The sequence below is a fragment of the Chiloscyllium punctatum genome, chromosome 16 (genome assembly GCF_047496795.1).
Source record: "Chiloscyllium punctatum isolate Juve2018m chromosome 16, sChiPun1.3, whole genome shotgun sequence".
Classification (NCBI taxonomy): domain Eukaryota; kingdom Metazoa; phylum Chordata; class Chondrichthyes; order Orectolobiformes; family Hemiscylliidae; genus Chiloscyllium; species Chiloscyllium punctatum.
This window is the reverse complement of record NC_092754.1, coordinates 8333626-8356877: the sequence shown is the minus strand read 5'-3', so window position 1 is coordinate 8356877 and position 23252 is coordinate 8333626. Positions and strand designations below refer to the sequence as shown.

At 38.0% G+C, this 23252-nt stretch overlaps 1 protein-coding gene across 13 annotated transcripts in view; it reads right to left on the bottom strand.

Annotated features, from left to right (window-relative positions):
- The window catches only part of rerea (arginine-glutamic acid dipeptide (RE) repeats a), a 566413-nt gene that overhangs the window by 35903 nt on the left and 507258 nt on the right, over positions 1–23252 (bottom strand). For all 13 annotated transcript variants that reach the window (XR_011962674.1, XM_072586150.1, XM_072586154.1 and 10 more), the window contains one exon: positions 3104–3263. Coding sequence is in view for 12 of the 13 variants with exons in the window: in XM_072586150.1 (XP_072442251.1) it covers positions 3104–3263 (160 nt within the window). In the remaining variant the exon portion in view is untranslated. The remainder of the gene's footprint in view (positions 1–3103; positions 3264–23252) is intronic.

The window sequence follows — 23252 nt, the reverse complement described above, 5'->3', positions numbered from 1 at the left end:
CTTTTGCTCAGATGTTCTCAATGTAGAATATTCTTTATATGTTTCTATGGTAGGCCCCTAGATGGGTGAAAATATGGAAAAAGAAAACTGTGAAATGAAAACCACAAGCAATGATGTCATTCGATAATTGTATGCCTTGTATTTATCAAGCTTCAGTGAATGCAGTCAAAACTGCTTTGCATGATCCTTTTCAAAAGAAAATGTTATCTTTTGTGCTGCGAGCTCATGGCCACTTAACAGCATGCAAAGTACAGACTCTTGAGCTAACCATTTTACTAGTTAATACATTAGCGCTCAACTCAGAAGTTTTGCAAACTGCGAGCAGTGTGGATCTAAAAGCAGTTCTTCAGTATCCTGTAAACAAACTGCAAATTGTTATTGTGAACCTGCAACACAAAAAATATTTAAGTGAAATAAGCTGCACTACAACAGCTTGTACTTCAGCTACCCTCTTCCCCAAGGTTTATTATATAGGAAGACAAGAGCAGGAATGTGATGAGAACATCACTACCAAGCTCCTTTGCCAAGTCACACATCAACCCAAGGTGTACATATTGCTGTTCGTTCATTCTCACTAGATTAACTTTCTGCAATGCCTTAACTAGCAGCATTGTGGAAGGACCATCGCCAAAGGTTTTTAATGGTTCCATGTAGTCCACTAACATCTTTTAGACAACCTGAACGGCAGTTAATATTGTGCTGTCAGGAATGTCCTCATCAAAACAACAAAGAAAAAACTGCTACCCTAAATAGGAATTCTCGCTTTATCTTAAATAAAAAAATATAAATTCAGGATCATGATTTATATATAAAAGCTCAGTACTTTTTATATCACAGAGCTGGATTAAATTACTAGTTCCTTTAAAATATTTTGAATGGTTTCAAATATTCATGGGGCGTTGGCATCACTGGCTGGGCTATGTTTATTGCCAATTCCTAGTTGCCCTGGAGATGGTAGTGACCTGCCTTCTTCCACCGTTCTGTCCTTGGAATGTAGGAACATCCACAATTGTTGTTTTGGTGGGGAATCTTCTAGGCTTTTGACAAAGTGACAATAAGGATATTGCTCCAAGGTGGGATGGAGCGTGACCTGAAGGGGAACTTGTAGAGGTTAGAACACATCTGCTTTTGTCTTTCTAGCGGGTAGAGGTTGTAGATTTGTCAGGTGCTGTCAAAGTAGCCTTAGTGAATTTCTGCAATGCATCTTGCAGATGGTACTCGCTGCTGCCATTGTGTAATGCTGTGAAGGGCGTTAATACTGAAGGTGGTGGATGGGGTTCCAATTAAGGCGGCTGGATAGTACCAAGCTTCTGGAATGTTTTGGAGCTGCACTCATCCAGACAAGTGAAGAATATTCCACCATGCTCCTAAACTGTGGATAGGAGAAAGTGAGGACTGCAGATGTTGGAGATCAGAGTCAAAAAGTGTGGCACTGGAAAAGCACAGCAGGTCAGGCAGCATCCGAGGAGTAGACAGTCGATGCTCTGGCCAAAAGCCCGAGGCACTGGGGAGACAGTAAGTGAGTCACTCACTCAGAATTTCTAGTCTCTGGTCTGGTCTTGTGGCCACTGTGTTTGTATGGCTAGTCCAGTTCAGTTTTTGGTTAATGGTAATTCCTAAGATGTTGTCAGCAGTGTTAATGCTATTGAACATCAAGAGACAATAGTTAGATTCTCTCCTGTTGGTGATAGGTCATTGCTTGGCATGAATATTACTTGCCACATATCAGCCAAAACTGGATTCTGACCAAGTCTTGCTGCATATGGACAGAAACAGGTTCAGTATTTGAACAGTCATTAGTGGTCCTCAACATTGTTGACAATTGCACAATCATCTCCACTTCAAAGCTCATAATGGAGGGAAGGTCACTGATGAAGCAGCTGCAAATTGTTGGGCTTAGCACATTGCTCTGAGCAACTCCTGCTCAGAATATTACTTCTTGAATACTTAATCCTTATTTATTGAGTGGTGCAAAATTCTAAGTGATGGCCTTTCAATGGCTCTATGTCACATCAACTCCATTCTAAAGAAACAGCCATCACAATGTTCCAGGATTTACCTGCGATGCTGCCATTTGTGTACAACTCACCAGCCAGCCAGGATACAGGGGGCTCTTAAAATAAGCACTTTAAGTCCTCTGGAATTCAGAGTGCTGAACCAACTGCATAGACAATGTTTATAACTCAGTGTGCAAATGCCCATATTGAAACAGTGCTGAGTTTCAGAGTAAAGCAAATACACCAGGAGATCTAGTTGGCCTATATAGGGCACTCTCAAATGGGGCATAAGAAAGGAAACTTTAGAATCATCTTCTGTTGCACAGTACTTAGCCTCCTCCTACAGATTTATAGATACAAACAAATACAAAAACAAAATTGATGCAAGGAACAAAGCCCCATTATGGCAAAGGGGCTATATTAAATTGTTGGTTTCCTTTATCCAGCATTGCCCTTATGACTCTAATGTCAACAATATTTAATCAAGCCCATCAAAGCATTATTAATGTAATTTTGGAACTCAGTACAACACCTTATGAGAGCGAGTTTTGTCGTGATTGCAACTACTGTGGCTCAGTGCATTACACCAATGAACAAGTGCAGAACAAATACATTTGCCACTTTTGGTATAAATAGCATTATTACTATTCACTGAAAAATTATGGAAGTTGTCTGAGCATTTCATTTTCATTGCTTTTAATAAGGATAAGATAAATCCTGTCTTTATACCCATAAATACTAAGAATTACAAATCTATTTCTAGAATTTAGGTCTGTTTCATAGCAATGAATATTCAGAGGTAAGAACTTAATGAGCTAACTAGTGTTTAACTAGTGCAAACTTTACAATTGTTATGGTTTAAGCTTCAGCCATTGAATTGCTTGTGATTTAAAGTTGTTAAAAAAATTTAAAGCCACAAGCTATTTTCAGACATCAAAACTTTCCAGTTCATATATGCATCAATTCAGAATCTACTATGTTAATGAGAACTCAATCTAAAACAACTGGTTGTAATGGTTTGGATAATTAGCTCAAAGTATAAATTATTTAGCTCTTTGTGTTATTCTCAATTCAAAATTCTGACAATCAACATGACCACAACTTACAGAATTCACCAGATGGTGGCCGAGATGGATTCACTGGGGTTGTTGCAGTACGGGTCTTAATTCTTCTAAATACTGCCTGCCTGCGATGTCTTCGATGAGCACGAGAGCTAGCTGCTTCAGGAGTCTTCTTCCAATAGTAATAAAATGTCACCAGTTCACCCTGCAATGGAAGAGAGTACAGGTTCACAACATCACGTAGACTGAAGAATCACGTTGGATTCCAAACTTTCATATTTTGCAAACATTACTAATGAATATAAATGCAAGAAAACATTATTAAAAAGCCTGCTATGACTTAATGACTTCCACTGTGATGCTCTTATGGTCAAATAGCCAGTTGAGTCTCAAGATGGACAATTAGCCACCTTCCCAAAAACCCTTGAAACATGCCCTAATAAGTGATCCTCTTCAGTATGTAAGGGCAATTAGGCGTATTTTAATCATTTATATTGAATATGTAGTAATCATAACTACTGCACAGATAAACCTCTTCATAATCAGGTGAGCTTTCCATTATTATGTGGCTTATGAGAATAATGTTCCAAGATGCTAATGTTATTGCCAGGCATTGAAGATCAAGTGTTTTCTGCTTCAATTTCTTTGAAAGCACAAAATAGATATAACATTAAGTACAGGATGTGAAATGGAGTTTGAGAATGAATGTTTCCTTTCATCCATTTTGTCAGCTGAAACCTGTAATTTCTGTCATATACTATTGTCATCTCAGCAACACTGGTCTTCTTTCAACATCTGTCATGATATGGGGCCAGAAATACGGATTTTGTATCTTTTGGACGAGAGAAATAATGAAATTTGAGGCACTTGGGCTTTAACTGAGAATTTTTTCAAGTATAGTGGTTTGGATATTTGAGAAACAGAAACAGTAAGTGGCTCTTGTTCTGCTCAGTTGATACAAAAGTTGATAGTGGGGAACTTAAAATAATCAAATGACCTCAATTATCATACTCGGGTGGCATAATACCTACTTCAGGTTGATGTTTAGAAGTTGTCAGCTGTCAAACTGGCAAATCACAGGGTGGATTTAATAAAGAAACTGATCCCTGCAAGTGATCACATTTTATACACAAATGGGCCCACTGGCGTTCAATTTTGTCCCCCAGCAGTTTTAAAACAGAGAAATTCCTATGACTACTCCTCTGCCTCCAAAGGGGTTAAGAAATTATTTATGAACAGTGATGCCATACAGGAGATAATTCCTGATATTTAACTCCAGTGACAACAACAGAACTGAATATCCTGTGCTCAGTATAATGGTAGCTGATCGAAGTTCACCCACTTTGCACTATCACCCAATGCAAACTTCTAGTCCACTGACCCTTTCTGGCACACGTTTGCTTGGAACACTATCAGCTGTCAAGTGGCTTTGCAACCAAACCAAAACTTAGTACATTAAACATTCATATCGTAGTTCGACATGATGATTCGGTTTGGCTTTTGACTTAAAATTATCAGTATAAAAACCTTAGTTACCCTCCTCAAGGTTCTGACTGAGCTGATTTTGTTTTAGTAAATGAACACATAATTCCAGCACCTTTTGCTCAGCAAATGAGAATTCAGCTCACAGAAGAAAAGGCAGAAAGTGGATTTGAAAATCCAGTCCAGATTTCATTAGCTATCCTGCTTTGCATCACTGTTCAGGGATTAAGAGTCCATGTAGGTTGAAGTGCAGTGAATCAAACGGATTAGGAACCACACACTGGTAACTGTATGGGCGGCAGTGTTCATGCGTAAACAAAATAACATGTCGGTCTGGCTGTAAAAAGGAACAAATGGGACCAAAATGGTTCCTAGATTCAACGTGCGTATAGTCCATTGAACATTAATCAAAACATTCTCCGAATCTACAGTGACCAAAAAAGCTAACGCAAAAATCAATACTTTGCTGAAACATGAACACAAGCAAATCATTGATCAAAGATCCTTTACTAAGAAGTGAGACAGGCAAATTAGCTGCTGGCTTTCAGTGTACAAACTAATAAGCATAAACGTTATTGGCAAGAACAGCTTGTAATGAATACCAAGTTTCCAATACTATGTAGCTCAGTACACGATTAACCCGATTGTCAACTTGGTTTCCTCTTGCGCCTCCGGTGTTCTGATTAATTTCCAGTCACTCGTTTTAACGTGCACAACAGCTATTATTAACTTAACAAAATGTTAACTACCTCATGTGAGAGCATATATTTACTTAGCACCCAATCGTTATCAGTCCACGAGATATCCAAAACACAGTACAAGCAGCAGTGCGCTTTTTCCAGTGCCATGTTTTTATTGCCTTGGGTAAACAAAGGTTTAACACCATGCAGGGGTCGATATAATTTACAACCAAAAACAGTTGTGGCACAAATTATGCCTGCTACATGCACCATAGCTCACTGCAAAAGTACAGAACCAACGCAAAGTGATATGAATCCAAAGAAAACCAATATGCATTACCAGTACTGCATTTTGGATTTATAGTCTTAATTGAACCATACTGATATTTGCCGTAAAGTTATGACACAAAAATAAGCTGTACACTATAAGGTTATTTTAATTTGTTTTTGAGTGACAGTAGATAATTGTACAGTGCTTTCAGCATGTAGTTTCTTAATGATGTGCATTTACATACAGAACAGCTATACCGTTGTGGGTGTATTGCAGCCAATAATTATGGCTTCTCCAGCTACTTAGTGCAAGTTACTGATTCTGATGGTCGTGCTAATGTTGGTTCCAGCAAGGCAGTCTTGGGTAAATTGGTTAGCTTTTTTTCTCAACTTTGTGGTTCTCTTCAGCCCTCCTCCATCCAGTCACTTGTCTTACAATTGGTTTGTGTACTTATGTATTTACACTTATTTTAGAACCTTTTATATTCTGGTTAACAGTGTATGCAAAAGGCCAGGAGCAGAGATCAAATCTGGAAAGACTGCACCTGGTTCAGACACACTCAACACACAGCTCTGTCCCTCCTCCAGGCCTCTCCATCACAGACTGGGTGATTATTTTCCACAGGATCTAAACTCAAAGTACTGGCAGATTGCAAGAAGAAAATGTACAAAGGTCCTTTTCTATATTGGGACTTCCCATGGTTAATATCAGCCAATATATTTTGGAGATAAAGTGAAAAAGACATCTGCACATTTATTTCAGAACCTTACTGGGGCTTCAGAATTGCACTAACACAGACAGGAGGGGCTAAGATCTTTGGCAGTAGTTCATCGAAATCTTACTTGACGATCAGTCAATTACAGGTGCTCCCAATTGTGAATCAGATGCAGTCAAAAAACTTGGTGCAACCGAGAGATCAAACTTTGGGATTTTTTGGTCTACACCCACTGTGAAACTCCCAATTAACAACATTAGCCCACTCAGCCCTTATAGTCTATTCTACCATTTAATTCAATGATTACTGTTATGTACCTTAACTTCATCTACCCAACCTTGTTCTGTTACTACCAATCAGTTTGCATAACAAAAATCTATCAATTTTAACTCTGAAATTTTTAACAGCAACAGTTATGTGGCCTGGGGGATGGAAAGGGTTCCAGATGAAGGATTTCTTGATAGCTGTCCCGAACAGCCTTGCTCTAATTTTAAGATTGTTCCCCTTAATGTTCAATCCACACTACCTCCCAAACCCTACTCACCCAATGGAATTATTCCTATCATCTCTTGTAATCAACTTATTTGCCTCAATTAGGTCATTTTTAAAAAGACATCAGGGAGCAATTTTTTTTGTCTTCTTTGAATCACAAAAATAATTTTGTAAAGTTTTTTTGGGGGACTAAAAACAGGAAAACATTCTGCTTTAAATCAAGGAAGCTGTGTAGGAAGGTGTTGCAGTTTAAAAAAGGTTACAAGAAAACACCGAGTTGTGTATATAATACTCCCTTATTCCAGAAGTAAGGGAGAATGCTAGACAAATTGGCACTGCGTGTGTTTTAGGCAATTCTTACAAAGGCAATTTCATTTTAATTGGCCTTTAAATCAGGTCCAGTTGAGCGGATTGGAAAACTCAGCATAGCAGCAATTTCTTGATTGGTTCCTGGGTAGTGAGCGACAGCTGATTGTTTGGATACAGCAGAAACATCTAGCCTGCAAACAGAAAGCACCCATTTCTCTTTCTCTCCCCTCTGTGCGGAGAAGTAAAAGAGAATCCCTAGTAGCAAGCTACACACACTCTCTCTCTGCAAATTCACTGTTGAAAGGAAAAGATGGTAAACATAATAAGCCACCTTCAGGAGACACAAAGGATAAATTATCAACCAGTGAATGGAAGACTGGGAAGCGGTACATCCACAACCTTACATCCTCAATGAACTGAAAAGGAAATGAAAGAAAATGATTCATCTGCATGTGTGGAACAGTCAAGTACCAGAATTATCCTTCGCTGACTTTTCTTTCTTTCCTCCCTCCCCACCTCTTGTACTTACATCTCGTCTTGCCTCTTTGTGAATCTGTTTGTATGCATGAGGTAGAGTTTAAACTACAGAGTTATAAATTAGTAATTCATGTTGCTTTTTGCCATTATTTAAATGGAGTTCGATTACAATAAATAATCATTTTCTTGCTAATGGAAAACCTTGCTGTGCATGTGTTTTTAACCAGAATTAGACAGCTAAGATTGGGGTAATTCAATGGTTTAATCAAATAATCAAACTTATGACTACTCCAGGTACAGTGAGGCTTGATTTCCAGTGAGTTACTCAAGTGGGTTATGATAGTGTCATGATAGTACTGATTCAGAAACCAACGTAAGAAGCATTACGGAATGGAGACATGCAATGTGCCTGCTTTTAATGAACTGGCCACATCAATGCTTTAAATATTATGTCACGCATGGTCACAATTTCAGCATATTTTTGATTTGGTTAAATGTTACAAAACTACTCACACCAAGAATGTGTTTTTATGGTTGTTGAACAGATATTTGCTTTAACCACACCAGAGGATCTTAAGCGACTTCATGATTGGAAATGAGGTGCATCAAGATCAGAAAAGGAAGGAGGGAAGGTGGCCAGAGGTCCTGCCCAAGAAATGAAAACAGAGAATACTGCAAACACTCAACACATCAGACAGCATGTATAAAATTTGATCTATTCAGGGTGACCTGCTATCTGCTGAATATTTCCAACATTTTATATTTATTTCAGATTTTCAGCATTCATTCAGAGTGTTTGGTTTCCAGACTGTCCAACAACTTTGTTGATTAGAAATTTGATGAAGGCGAGTGCAGCAAGACTTGATTTAGGAACAGAGTTCTTAAGAGTGAGGATGAAATGGTTGATAGCTCTGTGACCAATAAGTTGATGAAAAGGACCATACTGTGGGCCAGCGATGTATGAGAGCACTTGGGTTAAAGAACATTATGGAGGATAACAGGTGAGCAAGATGCAACACGAACAGGAGCATTTTAGACAAGTTGCAATTGGGATAGGACAGAGATGAGTGTCCCTTGGGAATAACACTAGAAAGGTTCATAGTGGAATTGGCAAAGACATCATTGTGGGGGAAAGATAGATTGCAGATGAGTGATTTCTTGGAGGCACTGAGAAAGCCTCTAATGTACTGGATGAAAGATTTAAAACTGAAGATTCTGGAGAGATGGAATCAGGGACTAGGGCAATATTTTGATTGTGTTAAACAGGATAGCTTCACTTTAGCCAATGGTAAGCAATAAAATATTCTAGCTCTATCTCAAGTTGCACATGGAAAAACTAGCAACACATATAGAATTAATAGGTAGCAATGGTGAAGTAAAACTGTTTATCGGCATGGAAAGGACACCAACTCACAGTTACTGAAAATTCTTCTAGGTGTATTAACAGATGGCAATGCTGGAACTTTGACTTTTGTTTTCTGAGTATAGCAAGTGAAGCTGCTGAGATGGTGCACTGATCCAATCTTGCCTATCCCAAATTTGCCAATGAGTTAGGAGACCAATGGAAATGGGCCACACAGTACAAGTGTGGATTATGTACTCTACCTGTTAAAGGCTGCACAATAGTCAAGGAAAAACACATCATTGTCTACTATAATCAGCAAAGAGCCATTGGGTGTTGACAGACAGAGAAATTGAAGAGCCTACAACAGGAAGTGGGAAAGAGGGGAGAACAAAGTTGGATTCCAGAACATTCCGAAACAAATGTGGTTTGGTAATGGAGCATTGAATCCAGATAAAAGTGCAGGATAGATTCACAGCTGCGGAGTGATAATAGCAGTTTTGAAAGTGAGGGAAACGATGCCTGAGGGAAAGGAACCATTGATAAAGCTAGTAAATATTGGGTCAAGGGAAGTAGAAAAACACAAGGGGATCTGTCACTATAAACTGAGGTAACATTTTTGATATTTTAATTCATTGTTCAAACATAAAAAAATCAACCTTCATTCATTGTGTATGCTTGTTTTAATAGGATTAATTTTGCTAATAAGATTCATCTGACATTCGACTAACACAGACCTTTTATCACACAAGCTATGATTGCAAGTCTGCCTACAGTAAATATTTTTCTATTTATCTGCCCTTCATTAAATCCACAATCCCATCGTTCCTGCAGAACATCAACCTGACATCTGTCAGGGTCACCCTATAAAATATACATAGGCAATGCTATACTTAATGACAGCAGCAAGGAAGGATGAAAGATCGACTGTAGGCGCAGCTGAAGTGGTTTAACAGGATCATCAGTTTTGTGTCTGAATCTCCTAAGGTGATAACTAAATGACAGTTGCTACAGGAAAAATCTTTTTTTGCAAAATAGAGATTGTTTGCCTTGAAATAGCCAGAAAAAAAAACTTGTTTCTCTAAAGCAGCACATAATGGCTGTCAGAAAAAAAATTGCTTTTCTAAAGCCTCAGTTTTTTTAATCTTCAAAAGAGCTAAAGAATTGTATTGTTCTCCATCAAAAAGGAACATCAAATGACAGACAAAAATAAATGTTTTACGTGGGACAATAATTTTAATTTAAAAGACGTTGATTAATGATTTAGTTCCCCGCCGTTAGCAAAATTACCCATAATATAGTGGACAACCACAATTTATATGAAGAATTTTTATCCATTTGCATCTATTTTCCTGCAGCTGAACACTACAAACAGATACACTGCCATCTTCAATGGTACAGGTCAGTGTTGCTATTACAGTTGCAATTTCAATTGTCATTTGAAGTCAGGTCGCTGGAAAGAGAAGTGAATTGCAGAAGCAATTTTGCACAAAAGGATAAAAATGCCATTAAAATTCTTCCATATCTTTGTTTTTTTTTTGTCACAGCATCCAAATTGCATTCATTTGGTGAGCTTAAATATTCCTCCATAGCAACCCACATTTATTTCTCATGGACTTAAGATAACCACAATGTAACATAGTTTGCAAGTTTTCAGCCACATTTCTCAATTTCTAAGCTGTCGAACATGTCTGGCAGAAATTAGGTACTTCTTCAGGAGAAAGGAGAAAGGAGAAAGACAGTTAATCTATCTGCAAATGGCTGTTCAAGGACGCTGGTGGCTGTCAGTCTCTCAGTTAGAGAGAAGAGGCAGAATCGTAAAAGCAAGTTTGAACACAATGTATTGGGATAAATGAAACAACTTGTATGTTGCACAGAGAAAGAGTTCAACACTCAATTGAAAAACTGACTTTTATGAATAAGATTTCAAACTCACTCCTCTGATTTTAAAACATAATAAGTCTTGTCCATATAATACAGCATTTCAGTTTGTGACAACCAGCACAGAGTCTGCTCCTAGGTTCGTACCAACTCTGCTCCTGATTCAGCCACAAAGAAGTCGAGACTGATTATCTGGCTTTAAATCCCTCAGATCTTTTACAGTTTCCGACTGGAAGCATAGGAGAGATTGATTTTTTTTGTTGGGATGTTGAGAGAGCTGAAACCAATGTCACAGACTTTTCATCCAGTTTTGGACTTCCTTTATTAGGCTTATTGGTATACTATTCCTCATGTTTTTTTCAGTTCACATCAGCTTCAAGCCTCACAAACATTCAACATGTTCAATGGGGTTAGTAATTTTGGCTGTCCAGATTATTATTTGGAGCAAACAGTGTGGAAGACTCACTAAATTCTTCTCTAACACCTTTTCTATTCATTTATGCAGGTATCACTGGCTCCACCAGCATTTATTGCTCAGAGGCTGTTAAGTGTCAACTACATTGCTATGGGTCTGGGGTCACATGTCGGCCAGACCAGGTAAGGATGGCAGTTTCCTTCCCCAAATCATTAGTGAACCAAATTGGTTTTCCTGATAATTGACAATGGATTCATGATCATTAGACTTTTAATTTTCGATTTTCACAAAATTCAAATTTCACCATCGGTTGTTTTAAGATAATAATATAATGCTTTGCTGGAATAATCTTTGTAAGGATACATCTTTATCTGGGTATCTGGCCAGCAGTCTCATTAAATTTCAATATGACATACTGTTAAGGGTGCAAGGTTACAGTTCTTTTGTGTGAATGATGAGACAAACAAATACCATTAAAGTACTGGTCCTATTTTACCCAATAGAAGACACATAAAATCAATACAAGACCACCATGGATATGGTAGAATGGCAAACTCTGGAAATATTCCGACACAATCAGATGGTATTGAGGATTCTGTACTATACATTTGGGAGTGCTTTATTTAGTGAACAGTGAATTGTTGCTTGCAACGGTATAGATAATGGGTGTATTAAAATGTTTTGCTGTTGCTCACTTCCATTATGTTCCCAGTTGCTAAGCAGTTAAGGCTATAATTGGCAATTTCTTCCTAAACCAATGAAGCCATAATGGTTCCCTCCAATTTTACTGTGGAAATTAAACCAGATGCTGTCAGAATGGACAGGATATAATTTAACTTCATGAGCAAATTGGTTTAATTTAATTTTGATCATTCCTGATGTACTATTTCACTGCAATTCTAAGTTGACTTTATTTGTGTTGATCCAACTGTTACCCATTGCTATAATAAATGTAGATAAATGGACAGATTGATATGATTGTAATAATAAGAAAATGTACACATTTGAGATGAACTCAAAATTGGTAATAATTAAACTAGGACAGGGTAGAACATTACATAATATTAATTAATGATAAAGACCACATTTAGAAAAAGATTATTAAATGCTGATCATCTTTTTAACATTTTCAAATAAAAAACAAAGGCTTGCACATTTCCCTACCTGTTAAGTGTTAAATTCAGTTGCTGGCCACACGATTACAAGTTATTTTTGTCTTGGAACAATTAAAATTTACAGATATCACTTGAGCAGTTTATGCCCTAAAAATGTCTCTTTCCTCCGCTAGTACAGATGAAAAGCAGCAGTGTAAAAGCACACAAACATTTCTCTCAATGGCCCCAATGATATATTTATACAGTTATTATCTGCACTCAAAGTTTTAGCAGAACAGATGGTCTTTGTTTCCCTTACAGACTTCTGACGAGTCACATAAGGCTCAATTTGAACCTCTGCCAGTAGTTTGGTCTGAACTTATATCAGGAAAATGACTAGATATAAAAGTGAACCACCTTAATGTTTAATGCATCATGTACCATACATCAACAATTAACAATCTCCGTGAAGATCCATTTTCACACTTTAAATATCTGAAATCTCTCTCGTTTTATTGTATGCCATCAAGTGCTTCAATCCTATCATTTCTAACTCATGAATCACATAATAGGAAGTCTGGTTCATGTTAACCTGGCTAGTTTAATATTTACAGTGCATCTTGTAGATTTTCTCAATGGAATCTCGACTTAACTACTTTTTGACAGCTTTCTTTTCGTGGAAGGCATCAACTCCTACTGGTGCATTCCTGTAGCATCTTGTCCAAGTGATCACTTTTCATACCAGAGGACAGACAGGCTATCTTAGCAGGACATTTCTCTACATGATATACCAAGGTAGAACCCAGCTTAGATTGCTGCGGCCAACTGCAGGACCCACTGCCATTTTGGTCGAGATCAGCTGAAGGCTCATGTGGTTCACTAGTGTGCTTTATGGAAGGAAATCTGCTGACCTAACCTGATCTGACCTTCCTAAATGTGACTGAAGATCTACAACATGGATGTCGCTTCACTGCCCTTTCAAATGGGCTAGAAAGAAAATCAGTTCTCATGCTCCGGGAGCCTGACAATCCCCGTAAGATTTTCCTCCGACTTTGATTTGAGGTCATCAACCTGAAGCAGTATGATTTGAATCTGATCTTCCAGTATTCAAATCTGTCCTCCGAATTCTTTGCCACTGTGTCCAACATCGCAGTCCTTTGTTCGACTGCCTCGACACGTTGATCCAACGCTTGGATCTCCTACTCATGCTTTTTTAGCATGGCAGAGATTTGTTCCAGCACTCAGACTAGATTCTGTTGATCCAACAAGTTCAGAGACACTGCCATGGGAAACCGGTCTGTGTCCACAGGCGCAAGTGCCTGCCCACACTGTAGGGGAGTGCCCAGGTGGCTGCGATCCTTTGGCTCCCTTTCATTTATAAGACTTTATCTTATTCCCAGATCATTAGGATCAGAATTTAAAAGGTTCTAGGTACTTTCTATTTTGGCAAACTTCTCTCATTAATGATTAACAGGGGGACCCACCTTACTTGGGTTTTGATGCAGAGCCCTAGCACAGCAGACCTATCAGATTGCTGCCATCTTGGATCCTCACAAAATCAGTTCTGCTAAATACTTACAGATACCAGATAGACCACAAGCATTTCACTACCACCTCTTTAAGGGATGGAAAGTTTGAGATGGACAAACCATACTGGTCTTGTCACCCGATACTAAATAAAGAATTTATTGTTTTTAAAAGTCAGTCCAGTTTGGGAACAAAGATTACCAAATCTAATCAGGCATATTCCTAGAGCTTTCATTAAGCAATCGTCAGCCTCCAAACCTGCCTTCTCAACTCTACATACGCTTGCTACCCAAATCCAGGGATGCTTTTCCAAATTAGTTGCAAAGGAAATTGACTCTTCGCTACTTGGCGATCAATACTCATGCAATCAAGCAAAACGTCCACAATCCCTGATATTAGTTATAAAAATGTGAAAGTGAAAAAACTGGGATTTGAAATATGAAAAATGGAATATTTAACAAAGCAAAGAAATAAAAGAAAATAGCAATATTATTATTCCAAAAATCTTTTATTAGCTCAAGCTGATGGTCTGGACCTTAACTATAATATCTAGAAACTCCAGGTCAATTCTTAAGGTCCTGGAGACTGAACCTGGGATCTCCTTGCATTGTGGCTCAGCTACAAGCATGTGTTTACTAATAAAGTAATTGAAGCTAATTTGGATCACATTCCTGCATTTATTCCATTCATATTAAGGTTCACTTAAGTGCAGATGTCCCAACACAGTGCTTTATAAGTCTCAGTGAGTTAGTACAGGGTATGATTCTTTTACTCTACAAAGAAAATAACTGGAGTTTTTCTTCCTGTGCAAGTTGTGATCATGAGTTGCTTTCCTAGACACCATGTTGTGCACTGTAAACAGGGTGCCTTAAAATTAATCCAGCTGATACCCATAGTTATTTGAAGCCAAATAACTATGGGCCTTAATACAAATGCTGTTTTCTACAAGTCACTTCATCTAAATTTATAGACATGCTTGGCTTGAAAAGCACATCAATACTCATGTTACAGAGAAATGCTGCTTGCAGGTATTTTAGGACTAAGTAACTTAGAACTGATGTACTAATGACCGTTCCACATGCAGCATTTGACTTGAGCACTGCGGCTAAAACACTGAGGTTGCACTCGGGCAGTTTACATTCTGCATGATTAGCCTGTCAAACAGCATGCAGGATTTACTAAGACAAACATGTTTCTATCCTTCAAGCCTCTCTTGTGAAGCTTGCCGCATTATAACAACAGCAGATTGTTCAGTCCCTCAAAACTATTCTACCATTTAGTTAGAGCAAGACCAATCTGCACTTCAACGCCACGTATTGGCTCCGGCTCCATATCTTCGAGGAGAAAGTGAGGACTGCAGATGCTGGAGATCAGAGCTGAAAATGTGTTGCTGGACAAACGCAGCAGGTCAGGCAGCATCCAAGGAGCAGGAAAATCGATGTTTCGGGCATCAGCCCTTCTTCAGAAAGAAGCCATTCCTGAAGAAGGGCTGATGCCCGAAACGTTGATTCTCCTGCTCCTTGGATGCTGCCTGACCTGCTGCGCTTTTCCAGCAACACATTTTCAGCTCCGGCTCCACATCCCTTAGTATCCTTACTTTATAAATCGTCACTCAACCTCAGATTTGAAAATGACCGTGTCCACAACCTCTCGGGGAACAGAAGTCTATATTTTCATATGGCGTCACTGAGATAAAGATATTGCTGCAGCACATTTAGAAATCATAATATAATCAAAGAGAGTCAATATGATTGATGTAAGAGAAATTTTGTTTGCCAAATTTATAGTTCTTTGAGGATGTAACAAACAAGGTGGATAAGGAGGAAAGAGCAATGTATTTGGATTTCCAAAAAGCATTCAACAAGATGTCATATAAAACATTACGACACAAGTAAGGTCACATGGCATGAAGACAATATATTAGTATGGATTGAGGACTGGCTAACTAACTAGGAGCAGCACGTCAGGATAACTGGTTTGTTTTCAGATTGGCAAATTGCAATTAGTGGAGTACTACAGGGATAAGTAGTGGGACCTCAACTAGAGGGCCTTGTGGTGTAGGGGTAGTGTCCCTACTTCTGATCCAGGAGGCTTGGGTTCAAGTTCCAGCTGCTGCAGAGGTGTGTAATAACAACTTTGCATTGCTGATTTGGAAATATCTCTCTATCAACAACTTGGATAAAAAACAAACTACACTGAAGTCAAATTTTCTGCTAAAAGTAGATTGAAAACAAGTGGTGAAAAGGATACTAAAGACAGGTTAAGGGCAGGGGGTGAGAATTAGCAGTTTGGTTTATAATGGATGAAAATGTGTTTGTTCACTTTGGAGGAACATCAAAAAAGCACAGTATTTAAATAGAGAATACTGTGGTACTGAGACACCTGGGTGACCAAGTATTGAAATACAGAATGCTATGGCACTGAGGTACCTGGGTGATCTTGTACTGAATCCAAATGTCAGCATGCAGACACAGCATAATTAAGAAGGTAAACAGGATGCTGTCATGTCATACACATTGGAAATGGTTAAGAGAAAGTTGACTAGGCTAATTTTTGAGATGAAGTATTGATTTGTGAGCAAAGGTTGGGCCTAAAGTCATTGGAATTTATAATAGTAACAGGTGATCTGATTGAAATATACAAGATTTTGAGAGGGTTTTACAGGATAGAGATTCGCATCATGGAGGAATCCAGAGTTAGGGAGCTCAACATGGAGTTTCCCTATTTATTGTGGATGCAAAAAGGAACTTCTCTTGGAGAGTGTTAGTGTTTGGAAATTTCCTCCCCCAGCACGGAGTGGGGCTGGATCATTGAATATATTAAAAGTTGAGTTACACAGATTATTGATTGATAAGGGAGTGAAGGATTACAGGGGATAGACAAAAAAGTGGAGTTGAGGCTACATCAAATCAGCCATGATCTTACTGACCAGCAGATCAAGCCAGCTGCCGCTCTCAATCTCTTATTATATTTTGTCAAAACAGCTTCCCAATTTCATCCCAACAGGCTACGCTCTAACTTTAACAATGCATCACCTAGATTTCCCCTAGGACTTCAAGATAGAGTCAGAAGCAGAGGTGAGTGCAGTGGCCATCACTGAGGGGATCATATGGGGCTGTGGTGATAATCTCATTGAAATTTACAGAATACTGAGAGGCCTTGATACAATGGATATAAAGAAGATGTTTCTACAGAACAGACAAGGTCCTGAGGGCACAGCCTTAGAGTGAGGAGATGATCTTTTAGAACAGAGATGAAGAGGAATTTCTTCAGTTAGTGGTTGGTGAATCTATGGAACTCACTGCTACAGAAGGCTGGGAGGCCAAGAAATTATTTATGACTGAAATAGATAGGTTCTTAATTTGTAAGGGGATCAAACATTATGGGAGAAGGAAGGAAAATGTGACTGAGAAACATATGGATGCAATGAGCCAACTAGCCTAATTCTGCTTTAATTCCCACTGCAGGAAATTGCTGCTTTTTCATTGTTCACCTCCAAGCTGAAGGAGTTGTTGAGCTTGCATCCAGGTTCTGATCATTCACATTGATTGCAAATAACTTAAATGCTATTGTCAACCATATTTATGAGATGCATCAACTTAAGGACCTTAATGTTCAGAACCAATCTAAAATTTAGATGAAGTGAATGCCTTTATTTATTTTTCTGTATCATTGATTGTGAGCTGAAATGGGGAAAAAAGGACAGTTTTAAAAGCCAAAGATTGAGCATGGGATTGCTGTACTTTTAAAAACCAAATTACCAAAGCTCATTTTAAGTTGTGTTTACACTGCTGCTCTATTCAAACAGTGAGATAGCTGCTTGTTGACAGCTGGCACCGGGGTGTATACAAAGTGAAATGTGGCTGGCAACAAGTTGGTCACTGGTTTATGGAGTTGTGACCTGTTCTGGATGACCAACGTCATCAGCCTAACAACAAATATCTGATTGGCTCCTGGACAGGTGAACAGCTGTGGACATACATGATATTGACAGAAGCCTTAATACTGTTCTAAGGGTAGACGGTGCGGCATTCTCTCTGTTAAATTACCTAAAGCCTGAAGAAAATTAGTTTATTTTCCCTTACCAGTTGTTGTAAGCTGTGGCTTTTAACTACTAACAAAGCAAACTTTTGCAGTTAGAGTATTAATTGTCTGTGCCATCTGCAAGGTAGTGAAATGAATCTGAAGAGGCTGAAGAACAGAATATTTTGGCAAGGAAAAGGATCATCACAGTGAACTCCGTTAGCCTGGACCATTAGACTGCTTTTCCATTTTTTTGCTCTACTATAATACCAATTTTTCTTTCATGCGTGCACATATGTATAAAGAGTTGGGTTGAGAAGGGTTAAACATTTAACTGGTAGTATTATGTTGACAGTTCATTGTTGTTTATCTGTGGTTATGATCTATTTATACTAATTCATATTTCTTTTTAAACACAGAAACCTGGTAAATGTTTTTAGTTCTCCTTGGTCTACTGGACAGATAAATTAGGGGCTGTGCATACTTTGATAAGCTTTTTAACTTTTGTGATTACTCCAATAATAGTGAAGCTTTATTTCCCATGCACAAGTCTAGTGAGGAGTGACAACAGCTCTTTCCCGGTTGATTTATGTTTTACGTTACGTAAGGATATGTTTATCTGCACTCAAAGTTTGAAATTTTAAAGATGCTCCTTTAAAGACATCCAATGCCTTTCTTGGAGATTACAAATTTGCTTTATTCATTATTCTTATGTGTTCTTGCAACATGCAGACTTCATCTAATGCTTCTATATTTCCTTGCCTAGCTCGTCACTGACCAAAACATTATTTACTGAAAACGAAATTTGAATTAGATTCAGGTGAAAAAGAGAAAATCTCCCAATAAACTCAGAAAATTCATCTTTTTAAATTGAAGCAAATTGATGAGATAATGGAAACACAATCCACACAGTGATAAACAGTAGCGCATGCAATGTAACTCTACACTGGTTATGCTCAACTTTACAATATGATAATTAGATACCCTGCTTCAGAAAGGACATACGTGATTTAAAAAGATGCAGAGAAAAGAAAAGATTTCTCTCAAGCATAAAGCATTAACTTGAGAAGATTGAAGTGGGGTTAGGGGAATATAACATAGCACAGATAAAATGTGTGCTGAAACAAAGACACTGGATAGAACAAAATCAATTAGAAGCCAGGCTAAGTGAGTTGAAATAATTGAGGAATGATCTTCAATGAGCCAAAAAGGTCTTTAATTGCTGTTTATGGTCTATGAAAGCATCACTGAGCCCATCTATTTTTCAATATATAGAATCCACTTACAGGATGTGGATGCTGCTGACAGTGTCAGCACTAATTTGCACACCCCTATTCAAATACCAGGCCATTTCAGAGGGCAACCATATTGCTGTGAATCTGAAATCACATGTTAGCCAGACTCTGAGGACAACAAGTTTCCTCTCCTGAAGCATATGAGTGAACCAAATAGATTTTTACAACTTTCCTGTAGTTTCATGTCCATGTAGCAGGCATTAGAGGTTTCATCCAGATTTATTTCATTAGGTGAATTTAAATTCATAAGCTGACATGGCAGGATTAAACCTTTGGTTCTCATATTATTAGTCTAGGGCTCTGGATTATTGGTTCAGTAATGCAACTTCTATGCTAATCATTCCTTTCTTACCATGTTTAAATTGTTTGTCAACATCCTACTTTAGTTTTACTTAAGATTCAAGACTTTTGAAAGGCTGTCAGTTGGTAGCGTTAACTGGGACATCACACTTAGTCACTGCTTTTCACAACCAAAAGCCAAATCCTAATGCAGTTAGAAAACCAGAGCCACTGCTTTCAGTCCACTTACAGACAGTGAGGAAATTAAGGTGCAATAAGCTTTGACGGTCCTAGGTTGAGCTTCAAAGGACATACTACAGCACTAAGAAGTCAGGTAAAAGTTCAGATGTGGAGGCCAAGATGAAATGCATAGATATTGAAGCTACATGAACCACTCTAAGACCCAAACATTTGTTTAAAGATTGAAAAATTGAAAGCCTGGACAAGAGATGAATGCAACATTTGCTGGCCCAGTAGATAAATAATGAGCTAAATAACAAATACTGCAATTTTAATTAAATTGACAGTGGAGCATTACTGTATATTTGTGAAAACATCTGAATTTTTTTTTCTGTACAGACACGATGTCTGAATTGCACATAAGTCCATCATCTCCATTTGATGTCACTACAATGAAGATGAATTTGGGGCCAAGTGGTGATATCACTCGATTATCCAGAGACCTGGTAATGTTCTGGGGACCCAGGTTCAAATCCCGCCATGGTAGATGGTGGAATTTGAATTCAAAGAAGAAAATGTGGAATTGAGAGTCGAATGACGATTATGAAATCATCGTCAATTCTTGGAAAAACCAGTCTGGTTCACTCATCTCCTTTAAAGGAGGAAACTGCTATCTTTACCTGGTCTGGACTAGATGTGACTCCAGACCTATAGCAACTAGGGATCAGCAATAAACACAGGCCTAATCAGCAAAGCGAACACTCCATGAATGAATTAAAACAAAATAGATCTTTTGGACATTCATTCTTCCTAAAAAAAAAAGTTGTCAAAAGCAGCTGTTCATGCAGAGTGGCCCTTTCAAGGGACCCACAGGATAATCAAAATGATTGCAACTTCTAATACCTCAGCTGAATGTTCAGGTATCATTAATACCTTCATGAATGTGTTATATAATGCAACTGTCAGTTTTATCTATACACAGGCAGAGTGCAATAAAACAAACTAAGTTTCCAAATGCTGCCACCCACGCAGAAATTAACTTGGATTTTTGCAACTTCCATTTCAGAATGCAGCTCCATTGAGAGTGATTTTTGATTGCAGTGAGCAACAGATATACAACTATGCTTGCTGCTGAAAATGAGGAGATGAAACTTTTTGTTTTACTTGCTGTTAAATAGAATTAAAATAGCTAAGGCATGCTGAGTGCTTCAGAATGATAAAAATCCTGCAGATATTCAAAGTTATCTTTTTCCAAATGCATAGTGCACAAACCCGAGCTAAAAATATCCAAACAAACCCACAGAATGTTCCAGAAACATTTGGGTGGTGGCTTTATATTCATTTCCTGCTGCGTTCTTATCATGGCTCATGTCGGCTTAGCTCCTCAAAGTCTGTGCTACAGCTATACAAGTCGAGTAATCATTTCCTACTGGGAAGGACAGTCAGTCATAAAAAAGTGAAAATATTGTTGATTAAAAAATGCAGTAATTGCTTAAAAATTACTTTAATCTATTTTAACTTGCAAAGGTTTCACAACATGAAATATTTCACTGCTGAGAGCATCTGGTTACATTCCAGACCTCAGCCATTCTAACATCATGATACATGGCTACCTTCAAATTCAGATCTGGAGCATCCTCAAAAATATAGTTAGTTCATACTTCTCTGCTTTTACATGACAATCCAGGTCTCATCAAAAAACAATAATCTTGAATGACAAAAGCTAATGTTATTTTTAAAAGGGAAAAAAAGGTTAATAACTCCCATTTCAGTGGATCTCTGCTTTTTGGCCATTCCCTCCTTAACTCCACCCCACATTCCTCCTAATTCCTCCCACAATAACTCCTCCTCACCTATTCCTTCCTGCTGTGTACAGATTGATAGTTGCAACTGTCCACTGGGAGAGATATTACTCATCATTATTTACCCATACGAGTTTCCCTCACCTGACTTTAATACAGAACCAACCTACATCAGCTCATTGGGTGTGAAAGGCTTTTAGACATCCAAAGGCTATGAAAGTTGCTATATAAATGAAAGTTCTTTCTCTTCTCTTTGGCTGCTGAGAAGTAAAACAAAATCAAGTTTAAGTCATTCACATTCATGACCTTCAATATTTTCTAAACCAGAGACATGAAATTTTGGCCCAAGACTGACTGGTCTGAAGTTACATTTGAACCTCCAGTTGAAATATTTATGGATAGCATAAAATGACAAATTAAGTATTTGCCTGCTTTAAAGTTTTGTTCTATTTCTTCAATCATTTTTCTAAATAAATAACCTAGGTCTTAGCCTTTTCCTAATACCAATCACCACTCCTCCCTCCATATTAGCGACAGTGATAGGAATAATAATTTTAAAATCCACCAACAGCAGAGAAAACAATGTTTTGAAAATAATTACATTTATAATGGATGTTGTCTATGTAAACTTGTCAAGCTGCAATTACAGTTTGCAGCCAGCATAGGAACTATAGTATTATTACAAGCAGAATAGAATACATCATGACATGTTTATATAGGCAATGTTATATTATAAATGTACACAGGAAATTACTTTAGAAATATAGTAGTAAGGCCTGATATTGAAAGTGAAAGACCAAATTTTGCCTTGGCAATTGGTTGCCTCCACCTTGTAAGCATAGTTCACCTGAAGACTCAAAACTTGGTCTCAGCTCTCAGAATGTTACAAACAGGATGAGATGAAATGGTAAGGGAGAAGGCCCATCAGGAGCAAGGAGCTGAACACACTATTTCTGTGATGTAGTTGCTATTTAATGTATGGAAGATGGACCAGATTAGTATTTTTGTTGATAGCAGTTAAATCCCATATTATAAACCACATCTTCCAACAAATTGCCAGTAAGGGCTTGGGAAGTTTAACACTAAGATTCCGTCACTCCCTTCAACTCAGTAACTAATATCTTATGAAACAAAATAAATCACAGTGGAGTGAGATCTGGAGTATATTTTCCAAAGTTTCAAGTGACATTGATTAAATAATTTTTATGGTTGTCTCAGTGATCTATAGCCAGCTGGTAGTACAATAAAATCTGTTTTGCCGTAGCTGTTGGTCAATGTTGGACCAACCCTTGTTGTGAAGTTTTCAGTTATGATCCAGAAAGATGGCGTTCAAACAGCAAAACGTATGAACAAGGGAAAAATAATAAGCTACATCTGTCACAAGTTCTAAGATGATCAAGTGCTGATAATTTTTACGTTTTGAGTGTCTTGTTCTTTTTAACCACCTGCTTGGCTATGGCATTTGCAAATATTTCTTTTGCCTGAGTGTGACAGCAACAAAGAAATCTCTATCATAGTAGTTGTGATGATAATGAAAGCCATAATATTAATAAGGATTTCAGTATAATTATAAACACACTGATAACTGTATCTTGATTGCATTCCAAAGTCTAAGAATCACAATCCTGCTGAATGAGAGTGTTCTGAAGGGCTGTAACACTGCAGCAGGATTTTGCGCTGAAATACTTAAATCTGCTGCAGCTTCAGGTCTGAAGTCCAATTAAGCTGATATTACCCTCTAAAATGCAGTTGTGCACTGTTCACAAAACAAAATCCGCTCTGGGAAAAGTGTTCCTGACTTGTAACAAATATGAATTTCAGGACTGCTCTTGGCATTCTTTTGGGTTTAGTGTTGTTGGTTAGTTTCGAGAGGAGATCCCAACTAGCTTTGATGACGAAAGATTTAATTTAGTGCATGTGTCTAGTTAGA